This window comes from Loxodonta africana, chromosome 1 (assembly GCF_030014295.1).
Source record: "Loxodonta africana isolate mLoxAfr1 chromosome 1, mLoxAfr1.hap2, whole genome shotgun sequence".
Classification (NCBI taxonomy): domain Eukaryota; kingdom Metazoa; phylum Chordata; class Mammalia; order Proboscidea; family Elephantidae; genus Loxodonta; species Loxodonta africana.
The window spans coordinates 2,887,544-2,904,196 of NC_087342.1; the positions used below are offsets into that span (position 1 = coordinate 2,887,544).

The 16,653-nt window shown below is 52.8% G+C and overlaps 2 protein-coding genes across 7 annotated transcripts; both read left to right on the plus strand.

Moving 5' to 3' along the window:
- Positions 1-1,083: 1,083 nt before the first annotated feature.
- On the plus strand, positions 1,084-3,108 carry LOC135227472 (spidroin-2-like). Its single transcript, XM_064267653.1, has one exon. It carries the CDS (start codon positions 1,084-1,086, stop codon positions 3,106-3,108), a length of 2,025 nt encoding a protein of 674 aa, XP_064123723.1.
- ZDHHC23 (zinc finger DHHC-type palmitoyltransferase 23) lies at positions 1,870-16,203 on the plus strand. Of its 6 annotated transcripts, none has more exons than XR_010321435.1 (6): positions 1,870-1,980; positions 3,186-3,441; positions 5,567-6,277; positions 8,117-8,284; positions 8,931-9,111; positions 11,599-11,709. XR_010321435.1 is itself a non-coding variant. In XM_064282212.1 (6 exons), the coding sequence occupies exons 2-5, from the start codon at positions 3,281-3,283 to the stop codon at positions 8,986-8,988; spliced, it is 1,098 nt and encodes a 365-aa protein (XP_064138282.1). In that variant the 5' UTR covers positions 1,870-1,980; positions 3,186-3,280; the 3' UTR covers positions 8,989-9,006; positions 11,599-11,709. The 6 variants fall into 6 exon arrangements, 4 of the variants coding, with proteins under 4 accessions (XP_064138282.1, XP_064138352.1, XP_064138202.1 ...); XR_010321461.1 differs by having other exon boundaries at positions 8,952-9,111; XM_064282212.1 differs by having other exon boundaries at positions 8,931-9,006.
- The last annotated feature ends 450 nt before the right edge of the window (positions 16,204-16,653 follow it).

Here is a 16,653-nt window from a genome sequence, read left to right on the forward strand (position 1 = left end):
TGTTACCCGCACCTGAACGCAGGCTTGCAGACCCACGGGTCTCACGTGGTTCAGGAACCCTCCCTGGCCCGGCTTCCCGCTAGCTGCGGCTCCGCACCTTCCGGAGGGGCGGGGCCAGGCCGGGCCGGGGCGGGGCCGGGGGCGGGCACAGGACTGGGGATGGGGTAGGGGCGGGGCCGGGCCGGGCGGGGGCGGGGCCGGGGGCGGGCACAGGACTGGGGACGGGGTGGGGGCGGGGCCAGGCCAGGCGGGGGCGGGGCCGGGGGCGGGCACAGGACTGGGGACGGGGTAGGGGCGGGGCCGGGCCGGGCGGGGGCGGGGCCGGGGGCGGGCACAGGACTGGGGATGGGGTGGGGGCGGGGCCGGGCCGGGCGGGGGCGGGGCCGGGGGCGGGCACAGGACTGGGGATGGGGTGGGGGCGGGGCCAGGCCAGGCGGGGGCGGGGCCTGGGGCGGGCACAGGACTGGGGGTGGGGTCGGGGCCAGGCCAGGCGGGGGCGGGGCCGGGGGCGGGCACAGGACTGGGGATGGGGTGGGGGCGGGGCCAGGGGCGGGCACAGGACTGGGGGTGGGGTGGAGGCGGGGCCAGGGGCGGGCACAGGACTGGGGATGGGGTGGGGGCGGGGCCAGGCCAGGCGGGGGCGGGGCCGGGGGCGGGCACAGGACTGGGGACGGGGTGGGGGCGGGGCCGGGCCGGGCGGGGGCGGGGCCGGGGGCGGGCACAGGACTGGGGATGGGGTAGGGGCGGGGCCGGGCCGGGCGGGGGCGGGGCCGGGGGCGGGCACAGGACTGGGGATGGGGTAGGGGCGGGGCCAGGCCAGGCGGGGGCGGGGCCGGGGGCGGGCACAGGACTGGGGACGGGGTAGGGGCGGGGCCGGGCCGGGCGGGGGCGGGGCCGGGGGCGGGCACAGGACTGGGGATGGGGTGGGGGCGGGGCCGGGCCGGGCGGGGGCGGGGCCGGGGGCGGGCACAGGACTGGGGATGGGGTGGGGGCGGGGCCAGGCCAGGCGGGGGCGGGGCCAGGGGCGGGCACAGGACTGGGGGTGGGGTGGAGGCGGGGCCAGGGGCGGGCACAGGACTGGGGATGGGGTGGGGGCGGGGCCAGGCCAGGCGGAGGCGGGGCCGGGGGCGGGCACAGGACTGGGGATGGGGTCGGGGCGGGGCCAGGCCGGGCGGGGGGCGGGGCCAGGGGCGGGCACAGGACTGGGGGTGGGGTCGGGGCCAGGCCAGGCCGGGAGCGGGCCGGGGGCGGGCACAGGACTGGAGGCGGGGCCGGGGGCGGGGCTTGGACAGGACCAGCGGCCTGCTAGAAGTGGGCGGGGCCTGCTTTGACCGGGCCCGGGACAGGCTCAGGACTGGGGCGGGGCCGGGGAGCAGGGCCAACTTTCAGGGCGGGTGGGGGCGGGGCCAAGAAGTGGGCGGGACCGGCTTTGACAGGGCCGGGGGAGGGGCCTCGCGGCCGGCAGGCCCGGCTGTGCGAGCTCAGGGGCCGGACTGGGGCGGAGCCTTGCGGCGGGCTGGCCGGACTGTGGGCGGGGCCTCGCGGCGGGCTGGGCCGGACTGGGGGCGGGGCCTCGCGGCGGGTAGGGCCGGCTGTGCGCGCTCAGGGGCCGGACCGGGGGCGGGGCCTCGCGGCGGGCTGGGCCGGACTGGGGGCGGGGCCTCGCGGCGGGTAGGCCCGGCTGTGCGCGCTCAGGGGCCGGACCGGGGGCGGGGCCTCGCGGCGGGCGGGCTCCGAGGGGCGCCGGCGGCGCACGTGCGGCGGGCGGGGCGGACCCCGGCGCGGGGCGGGGCACCCGGAAGCGCGGACTCTCGGCACCGAGGCGGCCCGCAGGGGCCGCGGGGACGGCGGCGGCAGGTGGCGCAGCGGGCCGCGGTCACAGGTGGGCAGCGGCGAGGCCGGGTTCCGGCGCATCGAGGTCGGAGACGTGTCCTTCCCCAGGCCTCTCAGGCCGCGGCAGCTCCCCCGCCCGCAGGGCAGGTAACTTCGCCTCCAAGGTCACCCTCCGGAGGGGCGGGCGCGCGGCCCGTGCGCGTCCTCGGGATCGGCGGGCGGGCGCCGGCGCACACCCCGGGCTTCTCCCCGCGGCCCGGCTGTGCGCCCACCTGCCCGGGTCCGGGCTTCTCCCCGCGGCCCGGCTGTGCGCCCACCTGCCCGGGTCCGGGCTTCTCCCCGCGGCCCGGCTGTGCGCCCACCTGCCCGGGTCCGGGCTTCTCCCCGCGGCCGACCTGTGCGCCCACCTGCCCGGGTCCGGGCTTCTCCCCGCGGCCGGGCTGTGCGCCCACCTGCCCGGGTCCGGGCTTCTCCCCGCGGCCGGGCTGTGCGCCCACCTGCCCGGGTCCGGGCTTCTCCCCGCGGCCGGGCTGTGCGCCCACCTGCCCGGGTACGGGCTTCTCCCCGCGGCCGACCTGTGCGCCCACCTGCCCGGGTTCGGGCGCGGCCGGGCTGTGCGCCCACCTGCCCGGGTCCGGGCTTCTCCCCGCGGCCGACCTGTGCGTCCACCTGCCCGGGTTCGGGCGCGGCCGGGCTGTGCGCCCACCTGCCCGGGTCCGGGCGCGGCCGGGCTGTGCGCCCACCTGTCTGGGTCCGGGCGCGGCCGGGCTGTGCGCCCACCTGCCTGGGTCCGGGCGCGGCCGGGCTGTGCGCCCACCTGCCTGGGTCCGGGCGCGGCCGGGCTGTGCGCCCACCTGCCTGGGTTCGGGTGCGGCCGAGCTGTGCGCCCACCTGCCTGGGTCCGGGCTTCTCCCCGCGGCCGAGCTGTGCGCCCACCTGCCTGGGTCCGGGCGCGGCCGGGCTGTGCGCCCACCTGCCTGGGTCCGGGCGCGGCCGGGCTGTGCGCCCACCTGCCTGGGTTCGGGCGCGGCCGAACTGTGCGCCCACCTGCCTGGGTCCGGGCGCGGCCGGGCTGTGCGCCCACCTGCCTGGGTCCGGGCGCGGCCGGGCTGTGCGCCCACCTGCCTGGGTTCGGGCGCGGCTGGCCTCCGCAGCCTGCCCCGCAGAAGAGCTCGGCGCCCGCGCCCGTTTGTCCCGCCGCGTGGTCGGCTGTTGCTATGGGAACGCGACGCCCAGACGCGCCCGCCGGGCGGTGAGGGTGGGGAGGCAGCCTGAAAGCCGATGCCTGGGGGAGCGGAGCCACCCAGCCGGTGCAAGCGCACCCTCCCTTTCTCCTGGTTTTCATTGCCTAGGGGTTGACGGCAAAGCTGAAAGGCACGACAGGATGTGAGCTTTCTACCTTCACCCTCCGAAGGCTTCTTACACCTCATGGTGGCGGGTGCAGGTCATGACCCTGAAGGGCAGCATGAAACCTGCTAAGAAAAAGAAAACCCAGGAGCCTGAGTTGGAGCCCCTGTGCTGCTGCGAGTACATAGATCGAAATGGGGAGAAGAACCACGTGGCTGCCTGCTTGTGTGACTGCCAAGATCTGGATGAAAGCTGTGAAAGGTAAGAGCAGGGCCTGTCCCGATGCCCACCCCGCTGTCCTTCCAGGACCTGCTGTATGCTTTCAGTGTAGCCATCCAGAATGCAGAAACCCTGGTGGCACAGTGGTTAAAGTGCTGTGGCTGCTGACCAAAAGGGCAAAATGTTCGAATCCACCAGGCGCTCCTTGGAAACCCTATGGGGCAGTTCTACTCTGTCCTGTAGGGTCACTATGAGTCAGAATCGACTCGATGGCAATGGGTTTGGTTTTTGGTTCATCCAGAGCACTAGAATTTGCTCCAGATCTCTTTCCAAGGATCTCAAATTGAAAGTTGTCTTCTGTGTCAAGTGTGAAGGTTTTATGAAGATGGATTATGCAATAGCACACAACTGTCTTCCTGGCTCAGTTTACTAGGATGATACTGTTTATTTAAAGGGAGAAGAAAAGAGAGCAGGCAGAAAGAGGAGTAGAGAAGTTAAGTGTGTGTAAAATGAACACATTAGTTCCAGAGAGTTTTGATATTCTCAGTGGTCTCAGCATTTAGAGACTTGGGGGTTGGGTTGTATCTGGCCATAAAGGGCCTTGGGGGCTTGAAAGACCATTTTCCCCATAGGAGCCGCTCTTGCCCCTTGCTTCTGAGGAGGACTTCCAGCCAGAAGAGATACCTCTCCTCGGGATTGGCTTGTGTATTTCCGTGTGAGCAGCAGTACTGTCTGGTCGGGTTGTATTTGGCTTTTATTTTCACCACTGTCCCTAGAGATAGAGATTACTATCCAGAAAGATCATTTTTAACGTCCCTGAAACAATTCTGTACCCGACAGCAGTAACCTGGCTTTTATCCATTTTCTAAGTAATTATATACATGTTTCAGATCATCATATGAAAAGGGTAATAGAGAGGAATCGGGACGTTGGAGATGTGCTTTTCCAGTGAATAATTACTTCTCGTCAGGAAAGTCTTGGCAGCAGCTAATTGCCCCCTTAGAGCTTGGTGCAGTATTGTAGCCGTTAAAAGCATTACTTAGGGACTACTGCCCTCTGGTACCAACTTGACTCCTGAAGGCCCCGTAACCCCCTTGTAATTCTTCCTTGACAGTGTCTCTAGTCTTTCGTACCGGTGTTTTTAAATACAGTCTTTCAGATTTGTAGTCTGAAAACCACACTAAGAAAATGGAGGATTTTGTGCTTATGAGTGGAGAGATGCCACTGCCTCCATAACCCCGTCCCTGAGACCGCAGCTCCCCCGTTAGCTGGACTGACTCTTCCTGCCTCCATGCCCTGGGGGCTGGGCTTTCCCCCAGCTCTCTCCTCTTCTCTCCGTATCCTCCTCTGGAATAGATGCCCAGGGCTTCCACCGTCCTGCTGCTCTGTTTGCCTCCCATATAGTCATCTGAGGCTTACTCACCAGCTCCAGCCCTGCCGTTTTAGCTGCCCGTCTAAAACCAAAGTTACGGTTCTTAAACTGTTCCTTTCCTTACTAGACTAAATAAAAAAGACATGTGCAAAAAAGTCAACAAATAGCATTCTGTTCTCCACCCTCAGTCGTTTGATTCATATGAGTTTTCCTTCCGCGGATCCCTGCACATAACAGGCTGACTTCATCCCTGGGCCCAGGCAGGTTCGGTTCTGCACATGTTTTTCTCCACCTGGGCAATGCTAGCCAGCCTTCAGGGTCGGGTACACATCCCACCTTCTCCACAAAGACCCCTCTTGTGACTCAGACCCCAAATGTTCGCTCTCCTCTGAGTGCTCCTGATGACCCTTGACCACGATAGTTCATTGCTGCTTTGTCACTTGTATTCCTTAAATTCCTGTGCTGTCTTAACAGCTAGATGATGAATGTTTTTGAGATTCTTAAGACGGTACGCGCTGACCTAGGTCTGAACAGGGTCATGTGGAATATGTGAGTCTTTATATGTATTTGCTTAGTGGGGAAATAACCTCGATCCTTAACTTTCCAAACATTCTCTTGTTAATATCAAGAAATCACAAATGAAGCTGGAAAGCTTGTGTTCTGTATAAAGGGAGTAGAATTCTTAGCCTTTGGCCGCTTTTATCGTTTACCCTGTTGTTGGGCATACAGTGTGGAGGGGTTTCTACCTCAGCAAACCCATGTGAAGTGCCTTCTCTTTGCGCTCTTTCTGAATAGATGGATTCAGTGTAAATCGGTACAGCCAGAGACCTGCGAACGAATTGTGGATACGGTTTCTGATCGCCTCCGAATTCCTTGGCTCAGGGGAGCCAGAAAGGTGAACCTGAGTATTGTACCCCCACTCATCGTCCTGCCCGTGCTCCTCCACGTGGCTTCCTGGCATTTCCTGCTGGGGGTACTGGTTCTGATCTCCCTCCCCGTGCTGGCACTATGGTACTACTACCTCACTCACCGAAGGAAGGAACGGACTCTGTTTTTCCTGAGCCTTGGACTGTTCTCGCTGGGTTACATGTACTACGTGTTCCTTCAGGAGGTGGTCCCCAGAGGCCGCGTGGGGCCCACTCAGCTGGCTGTCCTTACCTGCGGGTTGCTTCTGGTACTCTTAGCCTTGTACCGAGCCAAGAAGAATCCGGGCTACCTCAGAAGCCCCGCAAGCAATGACAGTTCTCTAAGCAACAGCCAAATCGAATACCCGAACAGAAAAGGGCACGAGAAGACCAAAGGGTTCTCTGGAGCAGATACGTCAGGGAGTCTCAGCAATCGAACTGGGAAGGATGATCTGAAGGGCTCTTCCAGGATGGTGGCTGGCAGTCCCACTGAGGTGAAGGAGGACTGGTGCGCCAAGTGCCAGCTGGTGCGACCAGCCCGGGCGTGGCATTGCCGGTTGTGTGGCGTCTGTGTGAGGAGAATGGATCACCACTGCGTCTGGTATGTCGGAGAATTTAAATTCACAGAAAGCACTCCAGATGTACTGGATCTTCTTCCTCTTCTGTCATGCTAGCATTTCTCTCCTTCCTGGTTTTACACCTCGTAGATACGTGTGGGCTGTTAGGATGTCCTCACTTAGTCATCAGTTTTCCGAGTTTCACAGATTTAGTTTCCTCAGTCATTTCTGAAGGTGAAGAGCAGAAAACTTTTTTTTTTTTTGCTATTCTGTTTCCACTGGTCCCTCATGTATCTTTTCCATTCTGATACAGAAGTATCTACAGTTGAATGACACATATGTGAACGCACACACGTTTATGGAGAGACGTGTAATTATGTAAACACACACACATACATAGAGAGACGTGTAATTTTTGTTTGTTTAGAATTTGTCAGAAGCAGTGGAGGCATATTACCCCACGTATTATTCTTTTTGAGCACAGAGGCCAAGAAAGCATTCCCTGTTTCTGGGGAACTCTTGTTTTTCACCATACGTTCATAATCGTTTTTGATGCTGCCAATAACTTCCACTCCGCATTGAGTTCAGGCCCTACTGGGTAACTCCCTGTACGGCTCTTTGCAGAGAAATGGGGTTCCTACCGTACCTCCTGTCTGGCCAGTAACAAACGAAGACACGTGAAGCCCACAGGATATGACGCGCAGCTTTTAAAGATCACGTTGCAGATTTATGGAGTCGGTCTAAACGAGGGAATGTGGTTAACTCAGATGCGAACGCCGTAAGCAGCGTGTTTGCCGCTTTATCCCTCTTAAGGCAGTCGTGGTACGTGAGCGGTGCTTCTTTATGTCTAGGATTCTGGTCACGTAGCACTCCTTGCCCCTCAGCCGGGGACGGAGGAAAGGCCAGGAGGGTACCGGACTGGACAAGTCAGGGCAGCTCTCGTCTGGGGCTTTGTCTTTAGCAGTAAGTGGGTGTTTTCAGTTTTGGGTTTTTCCTCTTACGTGTCTGTCATTCCCGTGGGGTGTGTGGTGTGTGTGGTATCATTTACGAATGCTGGTTTGCAGAGGGCCTGACTGCCTCGCCTTACAGCCAGCCTCCTGTGCCCACCTGAGCATCCTGGTGTGCAGTGGGCAGACGGGACCTGACTGTATCCTGCCCCTCAAACGTCCATAACGTGTAATGTTGTTACCTGGCAGGTAGTCTGCACTGTAACGCATTCTTCTCCACCCCACACCATGTTCCTAACCTCTTTGGATCTTTTTATTAAAGGACCTTATTTTTACTCAGATAACGTGTGTTTGAGTTCTACGTTTGTTTGCCAACCGCTCCCTCCCCCCAGGAGGTATTTTCATGAGCCCTGCTATGCCAGTTTTTTTGTTACATGTTGCTGTAAAAAAATTAGCATAACACACTTACAAAAATACCTTGTCGGGGGCGGGTGCGGTCGGCAGACAAATGTAGAAAGGTGCGCGTTGAATAAAGATATGGTACATTTAAACATATATTTCCCTGTTCTGTAATGCTCCTGATTTAGGATTTGTAAGTTTTCATAACTAGTATTTATGCCCTTTCCTTACTGTAGTAAATGTTAAATCTCTACAGTTTAGTAAGAGACTTCACTTATTATTTGGAAAAAATAGGTTCTGCTTTTTATGTAGTGGTGTCATTAAACTAATGTTATGATTCTACTTTGCAAATAACAGAGAATATAAGACTACATCTTTCAGCAGACAAGTCCTTAAAACTGAAAAATAAGAGAAGTTACTTTCTAATGATTGAGATTTGTGCAATTCGTATTTTAAAAGCTTTCTTCTTTATTATATGAGTTATACAGAGAATTTTAAAAAATGTATTTGCTTTTTTTCCCCTTATGCTGTTTTGAGGATAAATAGCTGTGTTGGAGAATCAAATCATCAAGCATTTATACTTGCCCTTTTGATCTTCTTGCTCACGTCGGTGTACGGGATAACGCTCACCTTGGACACCATCTGTAGAGGCAGAAGTGTCTTCACAGCTCTCTTCTATTGTCCTGGAGTGTACACAGATTACAGGTGAGACGTAGACACCACAGTAGAGAAGTCCGTGGAAATAGGGATCAATGTTGCCATTAACAGGGACTGCAGGCAGTCCCCGGGTTACCAACGAGATCCATTCCTAAAGTGTGTCTTTAAGTCAAATTTGTAGGTAAGATGAACAAGTATACATGGTTCTTATTTAGCCTTACTTTAGTGCAAGAACAAAGGAGCCTTGGTGGCACAGTGGTTAAGTGCTAGGCTCCAAACCAAAAGGTCGGCAGTTTGGACCCACCAGCTGCTCTGTAAAGATTTATAGCCTTGGAAACCCTGTGGGGCGGTTCTACTCTGACCTATAGTGTCACTATGAGTCGAAATCAACGTGATGGCAGTGGGTTTGGGTTTAGTGCAAGAAAAGGCTCGAAGCCTTTTCTGTGATGTAAAAGCCGTGAGTGAAGGTGATTGTGATAAATTTGTCATGAGCAGGGGTAGGTTCAGTCCAGTCTTTTCAGAGCGAGGGCCAGTTTACATTACCTTAAAGGGCGAGTTCAGGTTATCTGTAAGTTGTCATAACCTGGTGCTGTCTGTAGTACTTGTTCCTAGGTTAAGAGTTCTCAACCCAAGACATAGGGCCAGCTGTGGGGATGCTTGGGTGTTCCCTGAAATGGCCAAGAAAATTGTGCAGTGGACGTGTGTGTTTTTCTAGGGTGATGTCACAAGGATCCTTGGCTCTTAAAAAGTGAGGAACCCACACTCTACAGGTAGGACCAGACTGAATCAGAGACTTCCGGGGTCAAATGGCCACTTGCATGCCCACCTGCAGCAGTGAAACCAAGACAGTAAATGAACCGGTGCCCGCAGGGCATGTATGTGATAACTTTGTCATAAATGTCGGAGAATTCCTCTCACTTGATTGATGCTTTCTGGTACTTTTCAGTCCAATCTTAATTCCCTATTTCTGACCCTTTTGAGAATTGTGCACAATCTACAACCTTTCTAACCTCTATTGGTTTTCTCTGTGCTTTTTTTTTTTTTTAATCACTCGTGATTACAGTGATATCTAGGTCAGAGTTTCCTTAGGCATTGTTAGTTGGGGCACATTTAGGTGTTGTGAAGATTTTCCACTATGGCAAAAGCTGGGATTTTTCAGGGTGGCAGCAGCTACCCTGCCCTGAACACCACGGGCACCCTCTGCCTGCGTTCCTTGCTCTCACGCCTCCACCATCTTCCTGACATGGGTGCTCTGTGCTCTGGTTTGTAGTCTCAGCTGGGGCAGCTCTGCCAGCAGGGTGCCTCCCTTTTCTCTTCAGTCTTCATTTTCAGAACAGTCCCTGCTTTATCAACACACTACCCCATGCAGGCATTTGTTTTTATTAGTCCTTGGTCACATCTCCCCATTGTCACTGCAGATCTAGAGATTGGTGGGCATTATCAGAACAGACGGCTTCGCCTCAGGAAAAGCTTCTTTAAGTCTGTGTTGAGAGTCTTAGTAGGTTGTGAAGCTCCTCACTAGCACCGTGAGGGGTAAATGTCCTAAAGCAGAGCCTATGTGTATGTTACTAAGCAGGGTTTTGTAGACGTCCTCTAGATGACTGAAATGGAGTGTGAAGCCATGTGCCGCCATTGGCTGTCACCCCGCTCTGTACAGGCAGTTCACCTCACCTCTGTGGGCCTCGGTTCTCCCCTTCCTGGTGAGGCCCATGGATTTATCTCATCAGCTGTGGTCCCTTCCGGCTTTAAAAAATGAAAATTCCCAATGGATTTCTTTCCAGCTAACTCTTGGTTTATGAATGTTTGAATGCAAACAGTCCAGTAGCACGCACTGATGGCAGCCTCTCCATGTGGTCTCACAGGAGCCTTCCTGGCCTGTGGTATCCTGTGGCCTTAGGGAGCTGACGTCTGAAACGCTGTGGTATGCCTACGTATCTTATAAGTAACTAAGGAGTCTCATTATTGGCAGTTGTCTTACTGTGTTTATCTGCGTTGGACTGGAAGGAGTGGAGATTAATAATTTTGTTCCTAGTCTTCTTCCTCCCTCTGACTTCCTTGAGGAAGTTTATTGCAATCTCATGGTGCCTTAGTTTTCTCATGAGTTAGGTACGACTTAGGAATTATTTATTTAACCAACACATGTTGAATGCTGGTCAGGCTCTGTGGTAGTTGTGTGGGGGCTAAAAAATGAAAACACAAAAAACAAAAAAAAAAACCTAGTCCTTGCTATTCTAGTAAAACTTAACAGAAAAAGAGGCACCAATAATTATTGTTAAAAAATAGACATCCTGAGAACACAACAGAGGACCCCTGAGGAAGCAGAAGAGCAGTGGGATGCAGACCCCAAATTCTCATAAAAAGACCAGACTTAATGGTCTGACTGAGACTAGAAGGACCCCAGAGGTCATGGTCCCCAGACCTTCTCTTAGCCCGAGACAGGAACCATTCCCAAAGCCAACTCTTCAGATAAGAATTGGACTGGACTATGGGATAGAAAATGATACTGGTGAAGAGTGAGCTTCTTGGATCAAATAGACACGAGACTAGGTGGGCAGCTCCTGTCTGGAGGGGAGATAAGAAGGCAGAGGGGGTGGTCAGAAGCTGGCTGAATGGACACAGGGAATACAGGGTGGAGAGGAGGAGTGTGCTGTCTCATTAGGGGGAGAGCAATTAGGAGTATATAGCAAGGTGTATATAAATTTTTGCATGAGAGACTGACTTGATTTGTAAACTTTCACTTAAAGCACAATAAAAATTAAAGAAAAAACCACAAAGAAGGAAAAAAAAAAAAACAGACACCCTGGGACTATCATCCCCAGACACCCTTCTAACTCAGAGCTGAAGCCACTCTTAAAGTTCACCTTTGAGCCAAAGATTAGACAGGCCTATAAAACAAACAAGATGTGCTGCTTCAGTTAAGTAGACGAGACCAAATGGGCAACACCCGCCCCCAAACAAAGCCGAGAGGCCAGGAAGGGACAGGAAAACTGGACGAATGCACAGGAGGAATGCAGAGTGGAAAAGGGGAGCGTGCTGACACAACGCAGGGATTGCAGCCTATGCCACAAAACAATGTGTCTGAATTTTTGAATGGGAAACTAGTTTGCTCTGTAAACGCTCACCTAAAGCACAATACAACTAAAAAAAACAAATTGTTCCCCCCCCAAAAAAAACATAGACCCATTAACTGTTAGAAGTCAAGCTGGTTGTGGACGTTCTGAGGGTAGAAAAGTGTCTTGAGGTTGTGAAGATTGGGGACAGCGTCAGGGTCCTTGACACTGAGTAGCAGGTGTGTAAAATGCTGGGATGGTGGAGCTTAGTGAATGTGACCTGCTGTCCTGACCAGCCTCTTCCCCTCCCAGCTCGGCTCTGTCCTTCACCTGCGTGTGGTACTCTGTGATCATCACGGCGGGCATGGCCTACATCTTCCTGACCCAGGTGATCAATATCAGCTACAACGTGACCGAGCGGGAAGTCCAGCAGGCCCTCCGACAGAAGACTGGGCGCCGGCGCCTCTGTGGCCTCATCGTGGACACAGGCCAGTACAGCCGGGGCTTCCTGCGGAACTGGCTGCAGTTCTCCACCCTGGGCACCCAGGTTGCCCAGCACCCCGCTGAGGACATTGTCTGAAGTGCCTTCTGTACGGCTCTGAGGGACGGCTGCACCCTCTGTCTCTCTTCCTTTTTACACTCTCGTGTCTACGCTGGATGTTCCTTCTTACCCCAAAAGGCTTTATAGGGCCGTGCTCAGGTTTAGAGGCTGGATTGGGAAGAAGTTAGTGTTTTTGACTTTATATCAAAGCAGTCACGTACAGCCATTCCTTTCCAGGCCCCTTGTTAACTCAGTCATCAGGAGCTGAGAAGGATGTGGGCTGCAAATGCACCAATTGATGGGAGCAATTCCCATCCATTAGTATGGGAGAAGGAGCTTTGGATTAGGGTAATTTCTAGTCCCTCTTTCAATTCTTAATAGCCTTGTGACCCTTAGTTGAGTCACTTCCCTGAGTCTCAGGTTCATCTGTAAAATGGAGTCCTGACGCCTTCCTCAGTCGGCCACCTCAAATCGCGGTCGTGAGGGTCACACAAGGGCTGAGGCGTGTGGAAAGCACTGATGAGCAACTGAAACACCACAGAGGTGTGACTATCAGGAAAACCCTAAGACTGAAGAAAATGTTTGTAGGGCAGAATATTGAAGCCAATATTAGGGTACCGGTTTGCAGCATTTCAGTGACAAAAGCTCCGTGTTGTACCACATTGTACAGCCACGGGATTTCTTTTCCAAGTATTCGACATTAACTACTCAAAGAGGGTAGTTAGATGGATTTATGACACAATTCATCTGGTCTTGAAAGGACAGTTGGTAACAATGATAGTTACTGTTTGTTGTACAGTGGTCATAACTTTAGGTGGTAGTAGGTATTTATCTTCCTTCTCACATATTTACTCTGTTTTGGTTTACTATAAATAACTCTGATAGGCATTAATGTTTTCTTTCCTCTTGCCATGTTTCACCTGGTAAGGTGCTAGCAGTCTTCTCTTGATGGCTGGAAGAGGCAAATGGACACTCCAGTGGGAAACACTTTACTCTTTCTCCTGGTAGGGAGGCTGATGAGTATCAAGGGCTTGATTTTTGTTCATGTGTTTCCAACGCCATCAGTTGTGGCACTGAATTGCAAAAAACAGTCTTCTGGTGTTGGCATCATCCTGGCATGGGCTTTGTCGGGAGCTGACTGCCGTCTTCCAGATTACTTCTTACTCACCTTTCCCTTTCAGCTCCTCTGAATAAAAGTATCTCCCTGGGAGGGGAAAAACAGGCTGCGTATGGTTTCCACTGATGAACAGGCTGCTCTTCTCCCCTAGCTGTTCCCAGAATAAGGTGTTTCTTTAAACATGTCTCAAAATTGAAAATGTGTAAGAGATTAAATATTTATATAGAATGAATGGGTCACTCTGACCTAGACTTAAGACGAGAAAATTTGGGAAGAGGAAAATAGCCCCTGAAATGTTTGTACGTGCAGCTTTCTTGTAATTCCAAAGATAACTCATGAGTCCTTAAATTTGCCTTGGTTTATATTGCCACATCTTTCTCCCTCAGAGCGGCTGGTGAATTCGAACCGCCGACCTTGCAATTAGCAGCTGAGCGCTCAACCAGTGTGCCACTGGGGCTCCCTATAGCTTAGTACAGGGAAAATATTGCCAGTGTTTGCCATCTTTCTGCGCATGCGGCTTTAGCAAGCGATTTATAAATGTTGGTAGGAAGTAGTGCCGCTTCCCGAAGCCCTGCCCTCTGCAGCTAGCACTGTTCCTAGACTTGCTGTTCACCAGGCTGTCCCTAAGACAGTCACCACGATTCACTCAGGCTTGGGAGCCGCCTGGCGTCGCTCTGCCCACAGATATACTGACGAACGAACGTCCTGCTCTGCGTTCTGCTGGGATGAGCCAAAGAGCAAGCGTGGGGATGTTAGCAGAGGCCGTGGTTTCTGCAGTGACGCCCTCTCCCTGGCCCAGGGTCAGATAATTCATTTGGAATTAAAGTTGGATGTCCTCTTACTCCTTTCTTGTAGGTTTTAGGTAGGAGAGTAGTAACATCCAGGGCAGCGTATGTGGCCAGAGTCATAGTTGTTGCGTCTTGTGAATGCCAGGTGTAGAGCCAACTCTGATTCTTGCACAACTGGTGATGAAAATCCTGAGTATAGTTTGTAGTTTAAACCTCTTGCCAAATCTTTAACAGCAATCAAAATGTGATGCGATGAAGGTGACTGGTATGAAAAAAGTCATTTGGGAGAACTGAGAATGACGATCATCTTCTTAACACATCTCTGGTAGGGTTACCTGGATGGGGTAACTCAGTTTCCCTCGCTTGGATAGGGACACCTGGTATATGATCCTGGCTCATTGGAAGGAAGATGATTGTTTTAAGTTCCTTGAAAACTCACGGTTACCAGTTCATAGAAGAAAGCTACCATCTCTTTTAAAAGCCTATTGAAGTGTGTGTACCCAAAAGGAACAGCAAACGGAGGCTATCCAAGAGCAGCGTTTTATAGGCTCTAGGACATCCTTGGTCTCTACCTCTAGTCTTTGAGTCCTCTTATGATCTGGGACTACTTGAGGGATTTTGTTATTGGCCTTGGCTCTTTCCAGAAGGCAGGAGAACGTATTGTGCATCCTCTTATGAACAAGGCCCCTGTGAATGAGAAGCACTGGGTAAGGGCATTGCCCTTTGAACCTACCAACCAGCAGTCCCTTGGCCATACGAACAAGCTTCGGGCATGATTCTAGAAAAGCAGGTCCCCTTATCTCACCCACATCCTCAGCTTTGTTTACCTACCACTTACGTTCCTGTCACACCACTGCCTCCTGTTCCTGGGGACGAGAAATGGTCTGTTTGAAAGACACAGTTAAGATCAGGATTGCATGAGTGGGTGACACACAGAGTACTTCGTGGTGACAGCCAGGCCCACCTGAAGTGAAGTGACCGTTGACAGCGCCTCTTCAGTGGGCTTCTCGCGCTGCTGAAGTAGAGCCTTAAGCATGTTCCAGGGAGAGAGTGTGCTCCTTATTTCACCTCAGCCAATTGTGTTTGTGTTTGTGTCGAGGACAGTGTAAGTCTCTGCTGTCCAAGTAGCGTCTTTCTTTGGTGAGTGAAGTAATTGTCTCCCACTGTACCATTTGCCTAGCAGAAAGATTGCTACAAACTTTCTCTTAAGCGATAGTCCTTGGTACTTCTAATATTTTTTAGCAAGAGATAATTTTCAGTACCAGAATCTTCCGCTGCCAGAAAACACAATGCCAGTAAGGTTCTATATAAACCTGAACACTGCGTAACAGACTCTGTTTCTTTTGGGTAGTGCAGTAGCTTTTTATTATAAGCTCAACTATCATAAGCAAAAATAAGACATCTAGAAGCACAGTTTTAACCAGATGTTTAAATATTAATGTTTTATGTGGTCAAAGATCCCTTTAAAATAGGTAAGTCTGTATGGACTTGGAGCAGTGAACTCTGTAACGCATGGGGTTGCCTTGATGACTCAATGGCAACGAGTTTTTTTTTTTAATATTTACGGACTTAACGTCATTTGAGCCATATTTTGGTACCCTGAAATTTGCAAATGAGATTGTAGAGGCCTTCACGTCAGACAGCTGTTTGGAATCTGGTTTTGTCGTCAGCAGCCGGACAAGTCTGACATCTTACTTTAGACGTTGCAGGGAGACGCAGGGAGAATGACAGCCAGGCTTAACTCAGGACTGAGGAAATTCAGTGTGTTCCCGGGGATGTTTGCTGTGATTAATACAAACTGTTTGCAAAATCAGCTACCTTTCATCCTGTTGCTAATGGACAGTTCTCCACACCTCAGCGGGCAACAGGCCAAAAGGCCTATCCGCCCCAGGCCACAACTGAACGGTCAGTAGAGGCTCTGGCTGCCTTCGAGTTGGGCGTGTCACCTTCTCTAGCCTTCCCTGTGGCACTTTCCACATCTAGAAAATTCATACTGTAAAGGCAGAGCTTTTAAAAAGAGATCTAGTCTGTTCTAGTTACGGATGCAACTAAAACTCTTTCTTCAGATGGAGAAAAAACGCCGAATTACACAGCTCGCAAGCCCAACACGTTGTGATCCTGCGGTCCGGGTGACGTGATTGCTGGGCCTGGTAGAGGGCTTTGGAGCCTTTTCATTTGATCACATTTCAGGGTCTGCTGTAGGACGAAAGGCAATCTAGGACTATTTATTTACTAGTAAATCAATATTTAGTGTTTCACATAAGTGGCCCAGCAACACGAAAGGAAGCTGGGTGCTGACCACTTTGCACTGTTTTTATATTTGTATTCGTGTCCTCTTAATCACCTCAGACTCAGACACAGTCCTTTTCAATGGAGATTTAAAAAAATTACTGCCATTCATGTGAAATAACATACTGTGACCAAGTTGTTCAAATGGAAAATAAAGTGCTTTCTTTAAAGGAAAACCGTCGGTATTTCTTGGTATGTGTCTCCTGAACTCTTTTTTTTTTTTTTTTTAAAGAGAAACCCTGTTGTATAGCTGTGGTGCCTCTCTGCTACCCAGCCCTGTCCCTAGCCCTCGACGAGCGTCTTCCTGGTGGTCATTTTCCCAGTTTTGTAGGTCAGGGATACTTCTTGGGCATTATGTTAGCAGTAGCATTTCAAATCATATCTTTAAGATATTCAAGAAACAGCACCAAAATTATTTTCCTTATGTCTCTTTAGAAGTTCCAGGAAAAAAAGATCGAGCTGGCCCAATCAGCATATGGCCTAAAGAGTCAATTTCTAGTTGATGTTTGAGATGAGGTAAAAATAAATAGAAAGCTTAAGAGAGAAAATTTAAGCTTTAAGGAATTTCTTTAGGCCTCTGGCATGTTTACATAAGGGATTCAACATTCTTTACCTCCAGGCCTGACATTAAA